The sequence below is a fragment of the Hylaeus volcanicus genome, unplaced genomic scaffold (genome assembly GCF_026283585.1).
Source record: "Hylaeus volcanicus isolate JK05 unplaced genomic scaffold, UHH_iyHylVolc1.0_haploid 12197, whole genome shotgun sequence".
Lineage (NCBI taxonomy): Eukaryota > Metazoa > Arthropoda > Insecta > Hymenoptera > Colletidae > Hylaeus > Hylaeus volcanicus.
In genome coordinates, this window is record NW_026533147.1 from 73,439 (window position 1) to 87,751 (window position 14,313).

At 30.6% G+C, this 14,313-nt stretch overlaps 6 protein-coding genes and 1 long non-coding RNA gene across 16 annotated transcripts; 4 read left to right on the plus strand and 3 right to left on the minus strand.

Moving 5' to 3' along the window:
• Window positions 1-31: 31 nt before the first annotated feature.
• Window positions 32-826, minus strand: LOC128882885 (protein SERAC1-like). The gene is made up of 2 exons (XM_054134702.1): window positions 457-826; window positions 32-405 (listed from the first exon to the last, which is right to left on the minus strand). The coding sequence occupies exons 1-2, from the start codon at window positions 824-826 to the stop codon at window positions 32-34; spliced, it is 744 nt and encodes a 247-aa protein (XP_053990677.1).
• Window positions 86-1,658, plus strand: LOC128882886 (uncharacterized). 5 transcript variants are annotated; one of them, XR_008458603.1, is made up of 6 exons: window positions 86-225; window positions 308-522; window positions 592-1,017; window positions 1,069-1,107; window positions 1,165-1,295; window positions 1,415-1,658. It is a non-coding gene; the product is annotated as an uncharacterized LOC128882886 (long non-coding RNA). The 5 variants fall into 5 exon arrangements; XR_008458600.1 differs by lacking the exon at window positions 86-225 and having other exon boundaries at window positions 380-522; window positions 592-810; window positions 857-1,017; XR_008458602.1 differs by lacking the exon at window positions 86-225 and having other exon boundaries at window positions 380-522; window positions 592-810; window positions 913-1,017.
• Window positions 1,659-4,460: 2,802 nt separating this feature from the next.
• On the plus strand, window positions 4,461-6,189 carry LOC128882882 (uncharacterized). Of its 4 annotated transcripts, XR_008458597.1 has the most exons (7): window positions 4,461-5,021; window positions 5,170-5,320; window positions 5,595-5,625; window positions 5,674-5,725; window positions 5,777-5,821; window positions 5,924-6,023; window positions 6,091-6,189. XR_008458597.1 is itself a non-coding variant. In XM_054134694.1 (5 exons), the coding sequence occupies exons 1-5, from the start codon at window positions 4,515-4,517 to the stop codon at window positions 5,819-5,821; spliced, it is 786 nt and encodes a 261-aa protein (XP_053990669.1). In that variant the 5' UTR covers window positions 4,461-4,514; the 3' UTR covers window positions 5,822-5,895. The 4 variants fall into 4 exon arrangements, 2 of the variants coding, with proteins under 2 accessions (XP_053990669.1, XP_053990671.1); XR_008458598.1 differs by lacking the exons at window positions 5,924-6,023; window positions 6,091-6,189 and having other exon boundaries at window positions 4,461-5,012; window positions 5,545-5,625; window positions 5,777-5,895; XM_054134694.1 differs by lacking the exons at window positions 5,924-6,023; window positions 6,091-6,189 and having other exon boundaries at window positions 5,777-5,895.
• Window positions 5,793-8,929, minus strand: LOC128882881 (cysteine--tRNA ligase, cytoplasmic-like). The gene is made up of 12 exons (XM_054134693.1): window positions 8,260-8,929; window positions 8,130-8,197; window positions 7,867-7,994; window positions 7,667-7,809; window positions 7,472-7,611; window positions 7,154-7,412; window positions 6,944-7,102; window positions 6,783-6,899; window positions 6,495-6,688; window positions 6,289-6,373; window positions 6,068-6,232; window positions 5,793-6,006 (listed from the first exon to the last, which is right to left on the minus strand). Exons 1-12 carry the CDS (start codon window positions 8,788-8,790, stop codon window positions 5,929-5,931), a joined length of 2,067 nt encoding a protein of 688 aa, XP_053990668.1. The 5' UTR covers window positions 8,791-8,929; the 3' UTR covers window positions 5,793-5,928.
• Window positions 8,930-9,475: 546 nt separating this feature from the next.
• On the minus strand, window positions 9,476-12,304 carry LOC128883017 (MAPK/MAK/MRK overlapping kinase-like). Of its 2 annotated transcripts, XM_054134966.1 has the most exons (8): window positions 10,842-12,304; window positions 10,688-10,756; window positions 10,489-10,627; window positions 10,321-10,412; window positions 10,188-10,247; window positions 9,890-10,120; window positions 9,743-9,841; window positions 9,476-9,678 (listed from the first exon to the last, which is right to left on the minus strand). In XM_054134966.1, the coding sequence occupies exons 1-8, from the start codon at window positions 11,533-11,535 to the stop codon at window positions 9,620-9,622; spliced, it is 1,443 nt and encodes a 480-aa protein (XP_053990941.1). In that variant the 5' UTR covers window positions 11,536-12,304; the 3' UTR covers window positions 9,476-9,619. The 2 variants fall into 2 exon arrangements, with proteins under 2 accessions (XP_053990941.1, XP_053990942.1); XM_054134967.1 differs by lacking the exons at window positions 9,476-9,678; window positions 9,743-9,841 and having other exon boundaries at window positions 9,899-10,039; window positions 10,093-10,120.
• Window positions 12,305-12,430: 126 nt separating this feature from the next.
• LOC128883020 (eukaryotic translation initiation factor 1-like) lies at window positions 12,431-13,253 on the plus strand. The gene is made up of 3 exons (XM_054134972.1): window positions 12,431-12,531; window positions 12,728-12,822; window positions 12,905-13,253. Exons 2-3 carry the CDS (start codon window positions 12,735-12,737, stop codon window positions 13,150-13,152), a joined length of 336 nt encoding a protein of 111 aa, XP_053990947.1. The 5' UTR covers window positions 12,431-12,531; window positions 12,728-12,734; the 3' UTR covers window positions 13,153-13,253.
• A 367-nt stretch (window positions 13,254-13,620) lies between these two features.
• Window positions 13,621-14,249, plus strand: LOC128883019 (uncharacterized). 2 transcript variants are annotated; one of them, XM_054134970.1, is made up of 3 exons: window positions 13,621-13,812; window positions 13,886-14,061; window positions 14,108-14,249. In XM_054134970.1, the coding sequence occupies exons 1-3, from the start codon at window positions 13,621-13,623 to the stop codon at window positions 14,217-14,219; spliced, it is 480 nt and encodes a 159-aa protein (XP_053990945.1). In that variant the 3' UTR covers window positions 14,220-14,249. The 2 variants fall into 2 exon arrangements, with proteins under 2 accessions (XP_053990945.1, XP_053990946.1); XM_054134971.1 differs by having other exon boundaries at window positions 13,886-14,057; window positions 14,108-14,248.
• The last annotated feature ends 64 nt before the right edge of the window (window positions 14,250-14,313 follow it).

A 14,313-nucleotide genomic window follows, 5' to 3' on the forward strand; every position in this document is an offset into this window, starting at 1 on the left:
GAGTTTTTATAAGATTTTTTTTAATTTGAAATTATGTGACACTTTTTTTTGTAGACAATTTAATAAGCTGTTTCATCAAAGATATCCTGTCATCAGGGCGAGATACATAACAAATACGTTGATGGTCTATGTCTGGTAGCATAAAAAAGACCCCATATTCAAGATTGGCGAAAGGTGGAGGGACTATATGCCGTTTATAACTTGATAAAATCTTAGATACATATGGTAGAGGAGTTTCAACTGTTTCTGCCATTGATAAAATTACTATATTATGTTTTAAACAAAGTTGTGTAAATCTTTCATTCAGTGTACAAAAAGAATATTTAAACCAAGTTGGGTGAAGTTCCTGGCAATAAAGTGGTGCGAAACGAGAGAGATACTGAAATTCTTCCGATATAGGGGACCCTAAGATAAAGAGCCCTTCAGTTACATCCAAATTTAACTAGAGAAACATACCGAAATGCGGCACTCCAAGAAAAACTATTGCGCGTGTGCTCTTTGCAAATCGCGCATCGCCCAAAAGTAAATACTTTAGAATAAGACCTCCCATACTATGCGTTATCCAAACAATGTGTCTTTGATTTTCACCAGCGCTAGAATTTGTGTCACTCTTTGCAATAATGTTACTTTCTTCAAGCCGCATTTTAACAACTTCCGCAAGTTGGGCTAAACTTCTATCAGTGTTTGTCATCATATTAGTTTTTGAACTTTGTTGAAAATTTGCTTCAAAAATTCTTCGTAAAAAAAAAACTTTTTCTAGAGTTTCTTTAATCGCGGAGGTACTTATTGTTTTTAAAAAGAGATTATAAGGTATGAGATTAGGCATTTGAAAATTCGGCGGTACAAAACTCTTTAGGCTATTAAGTTGTTGTGAATTTTTTCTACGAATAAAACTTTTATGTTTAAATAAAGGTATATCAAGATGTACAGAAATGATTCGAGAACCCTTGGAAAGACTTTCTCGCAAAAAAAGTTGCGGCCAATGAAAATACCAAGTCTCCTCTGTTCCGGGCTCATGTACGTCAATCGTGTATGGTGCACTTTTCAATGTGGTTTTTCCTATATCAGATTCTCGAACAAAATCAATGTTGATTATATCTTTTGCTGGTATTTCAAATAGAGTTTTAGAATTATTGTCGAATATGTTTTGAGTCATTTTTGCAGTTTCCGAAGAGGAAACATTTTCCTTTTGAGCCGAGTTTGTTAAATTGTACGACCATGGCTCATAATGAAGCCAGCGCCAAGTTTTAAAACCGGAACCCCTCAATCCATGAATGAGGACGACATCTACAGGAGTATGTTTTTCTTTTGTGTGTCTGTCGACTTGATCTTCTTTAAAAAATAGTTGAACATTTTTTGTGTGTTCATATAATTTGTTTGCCAAGTCGTTTTTATCGCCTTTATTCTCAAGTAGGAAATTTAAAGGATCCACGCGCTCATCTCTATCCTTAATATACAGAGGAATAATTCCCTTATTATACCGTGGAGTGGAACCGTTCAAGGATAACGCGAATAATTGTTCTATATTGAGTTGTAACCTAGAAAAATATCGTAATTTTTTAAAAAAACTTCCCGTTAGATGTATCATTATATATAACTACTTTTTTCACTCTATAAACATTCAATTTGTAAAGATGCGAAACCAAATAATCTATGCTAAGAATATCAAGAGACTGATGAAATTATTTTTTGTTCACAAAAACTCTATAACATTCCTAATACTTTTATTAAAAAAAAAAATTGTCTTAAGCTTACGTACCGTTTGCTGTTGTAATAGATATGTGATGGTGGAATATAATTACGTTTTTTATCTTGTGAGAGAGTCTCTTTATTCTCTAAGGTAGTATTGATGGTTTTACTTAATAAATTCACATCTAAAGGTTTTGGAATCATTTGATTACAAATCAGCGAATGTGCCAATGTTGCTTGAATATGTAGGCTTTGCTTCCAACATTGAAACATCCACTGAAAACTCTTATCCATAGAATTCATTTTGGCTGAAACATTAGCAAGAATATCAAGAAGAATACCAATATAGGAAGCTGTTTGCTCCGAAATGCAGTTTCTTGTATTCGAAGTTTCGAGCAAAGTGTTCTTTTCGAGAATATTTTGTTGAATTTTAAACTGGAGGATTGCTGTTAGTAAAGCTCCTCCACCTTCCTTCTCAAATGTTTTGATTGGAAATTTATTATCGGAAACATATGTCAACTCCTCTAAAAGCCGTAACTGATATAGCGTAGCACTATGTGTTTTATCAAGAAAATTAGAAACACGAGGTTCGTGGAAAACGCCCGAAAGTAATGTATTTGAATATTCCGTTAATGATGCATAAGACCTAGCAAACGGATTTAAATTGTGCAATTTTTGAGATAATTGATTGAGAGTTAACAAGTCCGGCTCCTGGACTTCTAATTCCATCTTGTCCATAATAGTCTTATTAAGTTTTTCTATCATTAAATACATTGTTTGGGATAAAACGTTTCTGTATGAAGAATATTTTTTTTTTGTAAGCAAACACGATAAGAACCTACGAGTTATAAAATTTTAAAATTATATTAAATAGTTCAGTGTAAAATTCGCAATTTCTTGAATTATACTCTATTAAATTTAAAAATAGTTTTAAAAGCATTTGATCCAAATTTGTTAATGAAATTTTATGATTGCACTGCTTTTCAACATACGGGCGCCATATTAAGAAGAATGACAATGCAGAGTACATGAACTCCAAATCATTTTTTTCTTTTTCGAGTGTGTTGAGTAAATTTGTACAGAACAAAGAAAACTGAGTCCAAGTTTTAGAAGACAATCTAACGTTTACAACGTTTGTTTTTAAATCTTCTAAATTATTCTGCTTGTCTTTACATGTCTGTGAATGATTGCTAATACACTCATTATAAGAGCTTCGTAAATACTGAAATAGTTTATACACTTCAACAGTTTCTGACAAACTATCAAGTAATGGCTTCGATAAAGGTTCTTCAAATAAATGTGAAAGACATTGAGAAAGAATTGAGCTTACCGTATCAATGGTCGAAATTTCGATTACGTTAATAGTATGTTTGTTTTTGCTCTTAATTTTTTTTAAAGGTTTTTTTTTATTCAAGTCAAACTTCATTGAATCAATCAAGTTTGATAAACGGCATAAACTATCTACTTGAGATAATCCTGACACATTATCAAACAAGATAAAAAACAAATCCAAAGATAAAATTAGTATCTGTTTTTGAAATGAACGAAGAATATTCAAATGATTTTTCTCTTGTAAATTCACAAAGGTAGATGAAGAAACTCTTGTATGGCATTGCTCTTGCAACAAATTTTGAAGTAATTTTTTAATGATCTTAAATAAACTGTAAATCAATAGTAACGGGGTGGGCGTATTGCTTGAGGGTATATCATTATAACGTAATTGTAATTCTAACATATCTAAACAAAAATGCAGTCCAGAACCAGCATCATTCACAAAAAGATTTTCTAAAATATACCAGACCAGCAAACTCATATTTTTCATTTTTTTTTTACACTCTATTATCGTCTCTTCAGTATGTAAAAATAAAGGTTCGTGGCTTAAAATATAAAGTAGCAAGTCTAACACCACTTTAGGCTTCACAATGCTTTCGCTATAGTCTTTCAATAATTTCGCGATTGCGGTGCCCAAAATACTAAGAGTTAGTTGATTAATTTCTTTTGTGTAATCCTCTGGATTAACAAAGTCCAATGAAGTAAAGTAAACTTGTAATAAATTTTTTGATTGTTTGTATACATCTTTTAAAGCGGTCCCATCGATTTCCCAAGTCTCCTTTGCTTCTTCGTTTACCAAGCGGTTACAACACTTCACCGACTTGAAATGCATACATTTACGTAATGTTCTTAGTAAGCGTAACCAACTTGTTGTAGAATGCAATGTTTTCGGTAACACATGAATCAAATCGATACTATAACTTTTCTTTGGTAACTCAGGGTTAGTCTTTTTGTGAAAAGATAGCACTCCACATTTTTGTTTTTTCTTTACGTTAAAGTATGATGAAAGTGCAGATACAACATTGAATCGTAAGAAGATATTTGAATAGGAATCGTGACAAATATTTTTATACATTGTCTGAAAATTGATATCACAATTCACACGTTTAATAGCGCCACAAAACTTTAGTGCTAAATTAAAATATTTCTTTTCAAGGACTAATGTTTTAGATGAATTGGTATCATAAATAAAAAAAAACTTTTTTTATTTAAAACAACGAATCTGAATCTATAAAAAAACTAGCTTTTAAAAAAATCGGTAACAATAAATCCATTACATTCACATGTTTAAGATCAAGTTATATTTCTCTTTATATCGTCATTTCATTAACCCATAATTGATCTTTTAGCAATTGAATTTCGTTGACTAAACCTCTGTGTTTACAGAAAAAAATTGAACTACGGAAATAAAAAAAATTTAAGATGATTTGAAAGTATAAAATTCCCTCTAATAAATCAAATTTTTTTTAGTTTTCTGACAGAGTTTTGTTTTCATGAAAACACCTCAACAGAATAAAAAACTTAAAACTGAAAAGCTAGAGTATAGTTTTCAAAACAAGTACTTGGATGATGTTGTTGACGAGGATCTGCTTTCACTATGTCGCGAGTATTCAGATGAAAAAACAAATTCTCCCGAAAAACAAAATTCAACTCAAAACTTTTCTACTTCAATCAATACCCAAGCAACTATAACAACCAGCAACACTACAATTTGTTGTAAACACTGCCATTCTCAATCCAATATTGAAACAGTATTAATTCCCTGCCATTTGTACATTTGCCGCACGTGTCTTTCAAAACGTCGTGACACGGACCACTACCGATGTATTTCGCAAGGTCGAGCGATGAGGAAGTTTGCGTTAACATTAGAAGAGTTAAGAACTGGAACTGTTTATTGTAAAGATAAACTATTCAAAATACCACTTATTGTTAAACAAAATCGTAATCCTCAAGGTTTTGGTGCTCCTATGAAATTATATTACGAGTTCCAAGTAAGATTTGTACCGAAATCGTTTCCTAGTAAAAACAATAAGAATATTGTTTTTTTCATATTTTTTCAAATCTGTTTCATCGTTTGATCTCGATCAAAATTTTGACAATGTAATTACTTTTCTTTTGATACCGTTTCCAATGTCTCCTTTTCTACAGTTATTGGAGTTAGCTATAGCTAAACACGGTTCCCTCAATGAACTTTCTAGAGTGATTGAAAATCGTGAAAGTTGTTGTTTTCAACGAACTGTTCAAAAAAAAATAGCGAAAAAATCCAAAAGATGCGACACAAAAAGCAGACATACTTCAGGTAGAGAATTTGTTGAAACAAGTTCCACTCTAAATATGGTATTCTACTATTTAAAACGGTGTCATCTTTTTTTACTTATCAATTTCCTTGTAAATGTCGTTTTTTTATTGAAAGTTTTTTGCTTAGTATCATTCACTAATCTTTCTATTTAAAAGTAGTATCACTTATTCTAAATGTATTTTCCACTCTTTTTGCTTCCCACATAGATTCTGTCTTTCTTGTAGTGTTAGATTGGTGTTTTGTTTATTTTATCATGTAAGCCCAATGTTTTTAGAAGCACTCCCCAAATTCCGACCTAACATAAGGTAAAAAACAATTTACCTTTCCATTTCAACATTTTGTGAAAAAATTAGTGACAACTTGAAGAAGTTGAAAACAAGTCAATTGACTGAAATAGTTGATGAGGTATCTTTGTAGCGTTTATATGGCGTTAAAAAATACATTTTTTTTTATTAGGAAACCCCAACTGATGGACTTTTACAGGAATGGGAAGAAATTTGAGTAATTTTTCATTAAAGATGTCATGTTACACATTGACATTAATATGAATCAAAAATGACAAACTATTAAAAAAGAAGCAAAAATTAACTTGTCTTCTTCCAGAATGCCTATTCAATAACACTTGAGTTTCCTTGATCGATAGACGCTAACCAATCCTGATGTTTTTTAGTATGTTTTTCCAAAAGCTACAAAAAGAATAATAGTAAGGCAAAAATCTTTATATTCTATTCAGTCATCTTTATGTACCTTTGCTAATTTGCGTCGATAAGTTAAACTTAAAGCCTCACCATTAGCATATGATACAGGAACACCATCCTTGTCTACTTCACCATATATATTAGGATTTAGAGTTATAAAGTAATCTCTTGGTGGTATTTTGATTTCGTTTTCTTTACGGGAACGATTGATTTCCTGTGAAGAAAAAGAAAACCGATTGGTTATGTGAATTATTACTAATAAAAATTTACGTGTTGTTTTTGTGTTGCTTCTTTTTGTTCTTTTTTTAATTGGCCTTTCATCGTTGCCTTTGTGACCTCCTGAGACTCACCCTTTCTACGTGAACCAAAAGCAAAAATTAGTACCAGCTTAGTCAATAAAGTAAAGTTACACATCAGAAAGATGCATTACAAACTTCCAAAGTAATTATAATCAAAAAGTATCAAAATCAACTTACATATCAATTCTTTTCCATAAACATTCCTGGGATCCATCTTCCAACTTAAAACCCATATCTACGAGTGGTCCATCTCTTATTTCATCTGAAATTTTCAAAAGGTTTTGAGCAAAAGATATCATTTCTTGTGGAAGAAATGACGGATCAGGTGAATTTTTTATTGATTTTAGAAAATTCTGTGAATTGACTCTAACCTAAAATCGAAAGTAATACATGGGGTTTTTTTTTGAAAGTGTCTCTTTTGTATGAGACTAAGGGCTTTTGTCTTTTGACCAGTTAAAGTATCACCTGTTGTCTATACTTTGATAAAACATCGACCAAAGTGGCTTCATTGTTAGCGGAGTCTGGAATGTTAAGATTTAAATAGTCTAAAGTCATTTCATTCCCGTTTGTAACTCCTAAAATCTGATATTCTTTTATATTTGATTTATCAGGAAAGGGTAACGAACTTTTAATACGCGAAAAATAAATCGTGATGCTTTAATCACAAGAGACCCTTTTACACCTTCATTGGCATTATTAATGTAACAATGAATTTGAGTGACTAATTGTCGTAAAAAATTCAAAACGGCAGGTGTTTTAAAATTATCTTTTAAAGCTTCATCAACCTTAACAAAGTAGTCAAACTGTACAATAAGTATATAAAAAATCAAATGTACCAGTTGATGTGTATTTATAATTTGCTGATGGAAATCTAAATCTGTTTGATTCCACTTTTGATTTCCCATAAGTCCTTTTAATTCCTTCAGTTCTTCCTTTGTCGAATTCCTAGATGGTTCCTGTACAGATTCGGAACTCGCGGTTGTTGACCGCAAGTAAAAGGAAGCGACAGAGAAAACATTAGCAAAAATTTTGTCAATTTCGGTAACAATGTCTAAGGATTCTCCGTCGGATGAATAATTCATCGGAGCATCCCATCTGTCGCGTAGGGATAAAAAACAATAAAGCTGAAAAGAGTCGTACAACTCTATTCTAACTTGTGAATAAGCACTAGTAAGCGTAAAGTTCTCGGAGAAAAATGCTTTAAACATTCTTGAATGGTTATAAAATTTTTTAAACTTTTTGACATTTTACTTCCTTTTATATGAAGATGTCCTGAATGCAGGAAATAATTGACCTGGGTCAAGATTATTTCTCAAAATCTTAATCAATGTTAAAAGAAAAAAAATTACCCATTGCGAATTATCGAAATACGCTTCTGATTGGGCTAATTCATTATCATGATGAGGAAATCTTAAATCAATGCCGCCAGAATGAATATCTATAGAGGATCCTAATGCTTTGCTAGCCATCGCCGAACACTCAATATGCCATCCTAATAAAGTATTCCAAACCGCCTTTTCCCTTGTTGGTTGTCTTGTTAAATACATACCTGGGCGACCATTACCCCAAGGAGAAATCCAAAAAGGCTCGCCTGTTTTCGATTTTTTCCAAAGTGCGAAATCAAGAGGGCAGCGTTTCTCCGACACCACTGATAAATGTCCTTCTCCTTCAAGAACTCTAATAATTATATAAAAAAAAAAAAATGTAAACTTATAATGAATAAGCATATTTATTAAATTCACGTTTGAATGCATAAAGAAAAATATGTTGATAAGCGTATCCAGCTTTTTATATACCCTATTTTTATCTTACCTCGCCTCATCGTTGACTGAGAAAGGTTCCATTCGACCATAAACATGATTATCGGATTGTCGAAAAACCTATTCGACAATCATAACAAAAGTTCAATATGTGGTATTAAAAAAAATAGTATATTAGGTACCTGGGTATTAAAATAGACACTACCCTCAGAAACGTAACCATATCCATTCTGTATAATCCCTTCAATGAATTCAATCACTTCAGGTATATATTCGGAGACGCGAGTAATAATATCAGGTAATTCAACATTAAGCTCTTGCATATCTTTCCAAAATAAAGATTCATAGTATCTTGCATGCATCGAAAAATCAACGCCTTTTTCGTTGCTTCGTTGGATAATTTTATCATCAATATCGGTTATATTCATGCACATAAAAACATCGTATCCAAAATAATCACGAAGAATACGTCGAATAACATCAAAGGAAATATATGTTCTAGCGTGACCCATATGCGCCACATCATACACCGTTGGACCGCAAGCATACCATTTAATATGTTTTCCGGGAAGTGCTGGAATAAATTCAACTTTACTCCCGCTTAGAGAATTATTAACAACTAGCCCAGCTCGAAATGTTGATTCATTAATAGTTGGTTTTTTCCATGTGTCAAAAGACGCTGTTGTATTTGATAGGTTAATGCTCTCACACATATTTTTTTTTTTCAGTAATAGATTCACTACTTTTTTTACAAATTTATGTTCTCAAAATGAGTTGTCTGAGACTACAGTTATAATTTTCGCATCTTTTTACTTGAATCGTTTTGCATGACTATTCTTTTTTTCAAAGCTGCTTACGAGAATGCCATATATATAAAGATGTTTTTAATTCTACTTGAAGGTACTTCATTTTTGTTTTTACAACTGTGCATATTTAAAAAATTACAATATTTCGAATTTTTTTTGTGCTGTTGCTCTTGATTAATCCTGAATACGCCTAATTTTTTATTTAATGATATCAATCTAAAATTGATGTTTTCGACTTGCCAGCCTTCTTTACTTTAATGTTATTTTCCATTTACTTTAAAATTTCAAAACATTTTTTTTAGTCTCTGACTTATCCAAAGTTTGGCATGAATGAGACAAACACGTCTACTTTTATAATAAAGGAAAAAATTCACTTTATATTAACGTACTTATAAAGGCTTTTCTCCTATTAGATCCTATTGTTGTTTATTATTCTTTCTTTTAAAAAGTAGAAAAAATTATAATTGTTTCACATTCATTTTGTTAATCGTCCAATTAAATTATTTTTTTCGTAAAAGTGTATAAACTATTTTCTTATTAAAAAACTTATTTGAAAAAAGAAAAATTTATTTTTTTTATTACATGTGAAATATAATTTTAAGAGAAAATTAGTCAAAATTCATTAAAAAAAATTATAAAAAAATATTACGAATAAAAAGAAATATTGTATGTAACTACGCATTATCAAAATAAAGGTAAACCTTAAGCAATATTTCATAGTAACGAGAAAAAAATTTCATGTTGAACGGACAAGAAATTTTTTAAGCTCCTGTACAGATTCCACTAAGTTGTTACCTAGAAACAAAACAATGTAATGAATGTAAACCTATCCTATATATACACGGGTGATAGCTTGCACCTTTGTATTTTGAGTTGAGATTAAATTTGAAACCAGAATGATTCCGTTGAGTTAGTCGAGTAGGCTTGTTCACTTGGTATTTTAAAAAAAGTGTTGTATCTATTTAAAACTATTGTATAATTGTTTTAAAAAAGATTATTTTTTCACCTTTACAATGATTTGTTGTTTTATCAAATTTTTCTTCTTGAGCGGTTTGTTGAAAAAAAGATTTTCTCGATTTAAAACTAGAAGATTCAAGTTTGCAGGCGGGAGTTGAACGATCATGTGTTGTAAAATGAAGTAAAATATTGTCAGATTCTGTTTTTGTAAAAGCAGTTGTTTGCGTTTCATTAAAAGTTGTACTTTGATACGTTTTTAAATTCGACAAGGTAGAGCTTTCTAATAAAACAAGAATTTTTATCAATTTATAGAAAATATTATTAAAAAGTTGATAAACAAACGTTACTTGTTTTATTATTTAACTTAACAAAAGAATTTTCAGGATTCAAAGCATTAGAAAAAGAAACTGTTTGAAATGGTAATAAAACAAATATTAAAGGTAGTCATTGTCACAAAGTTGTTTTAAAAATAAGATATACCCTTTTTTGAAGAAATTGCGATTTTATCTTTAACTTTAATTAAAAAGTTTGAAAAGATTTGATAGAAGGAAAACGTTTTTGGAATAGGGCATCTATGATAAAAGATAATAAAAAAAGTCTGTCGGGGTGGTAAATGACGATGCGTAAAAAAACTACAGGTGAAACTACCTGAGATTATCAAAAAATGTAGAGTGCAAAGCTTGCTCCGCTGAGATACGCTCAAAGGGATTTACTGCTAGAAGATGAGTTAAAAGTTGTGATGCTTCGGAAGAGCAATGAACACATAAATTTTGTAGCGTTTTGGCAACTACATTTCAATTATCGCAAACCGATGTTTTCATTTATTCTTTTTAGTTGTTTGTATTACTTTGTGTTGGTTCATTCGCAAGACAGGGTTCCAGCACTTTACCAGTGTTAGTGTAGATCGGTAAAGGGCCTACATGATAGTAAAAAAAATTATTCCACAAGAAAAAATTGATTAAATGATTTTTTTTTGTAGAAGAAAAAACGGATTAATTTACCTAGTAAAGATTCAATACATTGAATTTGAAAAAACTCGTTACTACAAGGAAATAAGGGTTTTCCAGATAACAACTCAAACATGACACAGCCAACACTCCACGTATCTACTTTTTGTGAGTAATATCCATTAGTTACTAAACATTCAGGTGCCCGGTACCATCGTGTAGCAATATAGTCTGTATAAGGTTGCTTAGACATAGTAGAACAACATCCTCCGAAATCTGCTAATTTCAGTTGAGGTGCAAAATTACTAGGATCATTTTTTATTAAAACATTTTCTGGTTTGATATCACGATGAAAATAATTATGACGATGTAAATGAACTAACGCTAGTATAAGTTGCCACAATAATAACTTGACTAAAAATTCAGGTAAGGCTGAACCTTTATGAATATGTTGAACATAGGTATAGAGATTGAAATCCATAAGTTCGGTAACAATACAATGCCGTTGACTTTTTTCATCGTAAAATGTATCAATGAGATTGATAATATTAGGATGAGGATTTAAACACTTTAAAACTTGGATTTCCCGAATTTCTTGAGTCTCAATACTCTTTTCAGTAGAACAACAAGGATACAATCGTTTGATGGCAACATAGTGACATGTTTCACTCGTTTCTATAAATTTTCCTAAAAAAACTTCTGAAAAACTACCTTCACCTATTTTTCCAAATATAATATACCTTTCCATAATGTCTGTGTTTCTTATTTTATTACTTTTAAAAAAAAATTAAATCAAATAAAGTACTAGTCTAATATGAAGGAAAGGAATTCTAATTAAAAAAAAATTCGTTATAAAACAATTAGCTTTTTTAATGAGCTAATAATGTATCTTATTAAGTATAACGCTAAATGTGATTTTTACTTGAAATGCTTAAGTCACATGGAATAGAAGAATTGAACGCATATATGATTTGTCTACACTGCTTTTAAGCGACAAAATTTTCCATATACCGAAAAAAAGAACCACAACCTTTAAAAAGCAGAATGCTAGAAATACAAAACTATTGTGCAGTGTACGGGACGGTATGACTCAAACATTTCAGCATATTGTTTGACACGTCTCGATTGTCTCTTTGCTACTTTAAATCGCGAAACAAAAACAAGCCTTTAATTGATTGACGGTAGAATGTACTCGTATAATTTTTTTAAATCAAGAGTTTACGTGAAGAAAAAAATGGTTCTGGTAAAAAAAAAAAAAGATTCAAGTCGGAAGAAGACTTTATTATTAAAAGAACTCCACAATATGAGTTACGCAGCAAAAAATAAAAATTGTCTAGCAAAAAAAAAAACGACTAACAAACAGAAAAAGTAAAGGGATTTAATCAATGTTTTAACAAAATAAACGTAGGATGATTTTTACTATCAGCGTAGGACGATCGTGAATCACAACATTGTTAAAATTTTAATCATTTTCTTCTCATCGTAAGAAAATTTTACTTGTGTCATTTAAAAGAAATTTAACTCCAGTTTTAGTGTAAATCTAAAATGAATGGGAAACATTTTTTTGAAAACATTGATATGGAAATTTATACAAGGTTTAATTGACAGTTTTCCTTAAACCAGATATGTCCCATTCCCAATACATCAGGTCCTTTCTTTTTACCAAGACAGTGAGAAGAAAACTACCGATAACATAGATATTTAAAAAATTGAAAAAAACTTAAACCAGTTGAAAATTAATAATGTAAGTGTATTTATTTGTATTAAAAAAAAGAATATTTATATATGTTGTGATATGTCGTGTGAAACAGTTGAAGTTTACAAGAGGAGTACAGCTTGGTTTTTAAAGAAAGCATTCCCCTTGCGTTTATGTGTGTTTCTACGCCACCTATATAATGTTTTACTTTCATTAAATTTTTATGCTCGATGCTATGTTGTAGACGTCGCATGGATTTACAAATTGATCAAATAGGTCAAGATCCTTTTTCCACACTTTCGAAGAGTTCGTCAGGTGGTGGATCCCAAAATTATGTTCGTGAGTGAATAGAAAAGCTTTTTTTTTATATTAAACAACAATAAGGCACAATTTTCGTTTGATATGAATATGCCTATTGCAGATATAAGAAATCAGCAACGGAATGGTCGTAAAAGTTTAACTACAGTACAAGGATTAGGTACTGCTTATGACGTCAAAAAAATATGTAAAGCTTTAAAAAGAGACTTTAGTTGCAATGGCACAGTAATTGAACACGAGGAGCTTGGTGATATTATACAATTGCAAGGAGATCAACGTCAAAACGTAGCTCGTTTTCTACAGATGCAGGGTCTTGTTCGTAAAGATTTAATAAAAGTTCATGGTGCTTAATTTTTATAATCAAAGCGTTTTGACGGTTTTAATCAAACATTCCACTGAAAAAATATTAGACCTAATAAAAGATACTACTCCTATTAGTCAATTGGTTAGTTTTATTATGATGTTACGTAAATACAACGTAAATGATTATTGCGGGTTTTCTGCTATTAGTATATCAACGGGTTATTATTAAATGTGATTTGATATCAAAAAAATATACTTCTACAAATTTTTTAAAACCAGCTATACAATTAAAATAAATAATTTGTATTCTTTGCGAACAAGTAGAATTTTTTTTTTTCAAATTTAAATTAAAATAAAATTTTTAGTTTGTAGTTGTCGCTTTATATTTTCTTTGAAAATTTTCTAAGAAAAATATTTGAAATGCAATGAACCTGAAAGCTTCTATAACAGATCAGCAGATCAATATATGAAGAAAAATGTAATGTATTCGTTTATGTAGTTTTACTATTACAACTAATGAAACGACAGAAATTAAGCACTTCTTGTGCACCTTCTAATAATGTTCTGTTTGAAGATCTTTTTTATATAACATCCTTGGACAATAGTAAATTTGAAAAAGTGGGTCGTATTAGAGGTCGAAGTTCAGGTTTCGACGCTAACATTGTTTTGGATGTTAACATAAACATTTATCCTTTAGAACCTAAACAAGTTAGTTGCGAAATTTTTTTTTCTTATTTTATCATTGAAATTTTTGAATATATAATTGCAATTGACTTACCAGAATTTAACAATTTGTATAACGACATCAGTTGCCTTACCTTCAACAGCAAAAGAAGAACTAACTGCATATGATTTATCTGATACAACGCCGCAACGACTTAACACATTAATGGATGAATATGATTATGTTATGTACGGACGAATTTTTAGATTAGTCGAAAATCCATCTGATCGTCGGTAGGACACTTTGCTACATTATTTTTTAATGTGGCTTATTTTATAGAACTATCTACGCGTCTTTTGGTGGTCTTCTAATGTCCCTGACAGCGGATAAACATGTTGTAGGTGAGATGGAGTTAGGAACTCGTGTGTATATTCTTTTGCGTAAAAAATAAACGCTCTCCTTGTTATTTATTACTTTAATTTAAAATAAACATGTATCCGCATTATGTTTCTGCATTTTTAAAACATATCAATTCAAAAGTTTGA

Bases quoted from the DNA above. Each gene is read 5' to 3' on its own strand.
- LOC128882885 (XM_054134702.1), bottom strand. From the start codon at position 826: ATGCCTAATCTCATACCTTATAATCTCTTTTTAAAAACAATAAGTACC. The intron at 406-456 runs GTATGTTTCTCT...TCTTTATCTTAG, and splicing joins TCTTGGAGTGCCGCATTTCG to GGTCCCCTATATCGGAAGAA.
- LOC128882882 (XM_054134694.1), top strand. From the start codon at position 4,515: ATGAAAACACCTCAACAGAATAAAAAACTTAAAACTGAAAAGCTAGAG. The intron at 5,022-5,169 runs GTACCGAAATCG...CCTTTTCTACAG, and splicing joins ACGAGTTCCAAGTAAGATTT to TTATTGGAGTTAGCTATAGC. The intron at 5,626-5,673 runs GTAAAAAACAAT...TGAAAAAATTAG, and splicing joins AAATTCCGACCTAACATAAG to TGACAACTTGAAGAAGTTGA.
- LOC128882881 (XM_054134693.1), bottom strand. From the start codon at position 8,790: ATGTGTGAGAGCATTAACCTATCAAATACAACAGCGTCTTTTGACACA. The intron at 8,198-8,259 runs GTACCTAATATA...ATTGTCGAATAG, and splicing joins GTGTCTATTTTAATACCCAG to GTTTTTCGACAATCCGATAA. The intron at 6,233-6,288 runs GTAAATTTTTAT...TTTTCTTCACAG, and splicing joins AAGCAACACAAAAACAACAC to GAAATCAATCGTTCCCGTAA.
- LOC128883017 (XM_054134966.1), bottom strand. From the start codon at position 11,535: ATGGAAAGGTATATTATATTTGGAAAAATAGGTGAAGGTAGTTTTTCA. The intron at 10,757-10,841 runs GTAAATTAATCC...ACTATCATGTAG, and splicing joins ATGTATTGAATCTTTACTAG to GCCCTTTACCGATCTACACT. The intron at 10,413-10,488 runs GTAGTTTCACCT...CTTTTATCATAG, and splicing joins ACATTTTTTGATAATCTCAG to ATGCCCTATTCCAAAAACGT.
- LOC128883020 (XM_054134972.1), top strand. From the start codon at position 12,735: ATGGATTTACAAATTGATCAAATAGGTCAAGATCCTTTTTCCACACTT. The intron at 12,823-12,904 runs GTGAGTGAATAG...TGCCTATTGCAG, and splicing joins TGGATCCCAAAATTATGTTC to ATATAAGAAATCAGCAACGG.
- LOC128883019 (XM_054134970.1), top strand. From the start codon at position 13,621: ATGAAACGACAGAAATTAAGCACTTCTTGTGCACCTTCTAATAATGTT. The intron at 13,813-13,885 runs GTTAGTTGCGAA...TTGACTTACCAG, and splicing joins ATCCTTTAGAACCTAAACAA to AATTTAACAATTTGTATAAC. The intron at 14,062-14,107 runs GTAGGACACTTT...CTTATTTTATAG, and splicing joins GAAAATCCATCTGATCGTCG to AACTATCTACGCGTCTTTTG.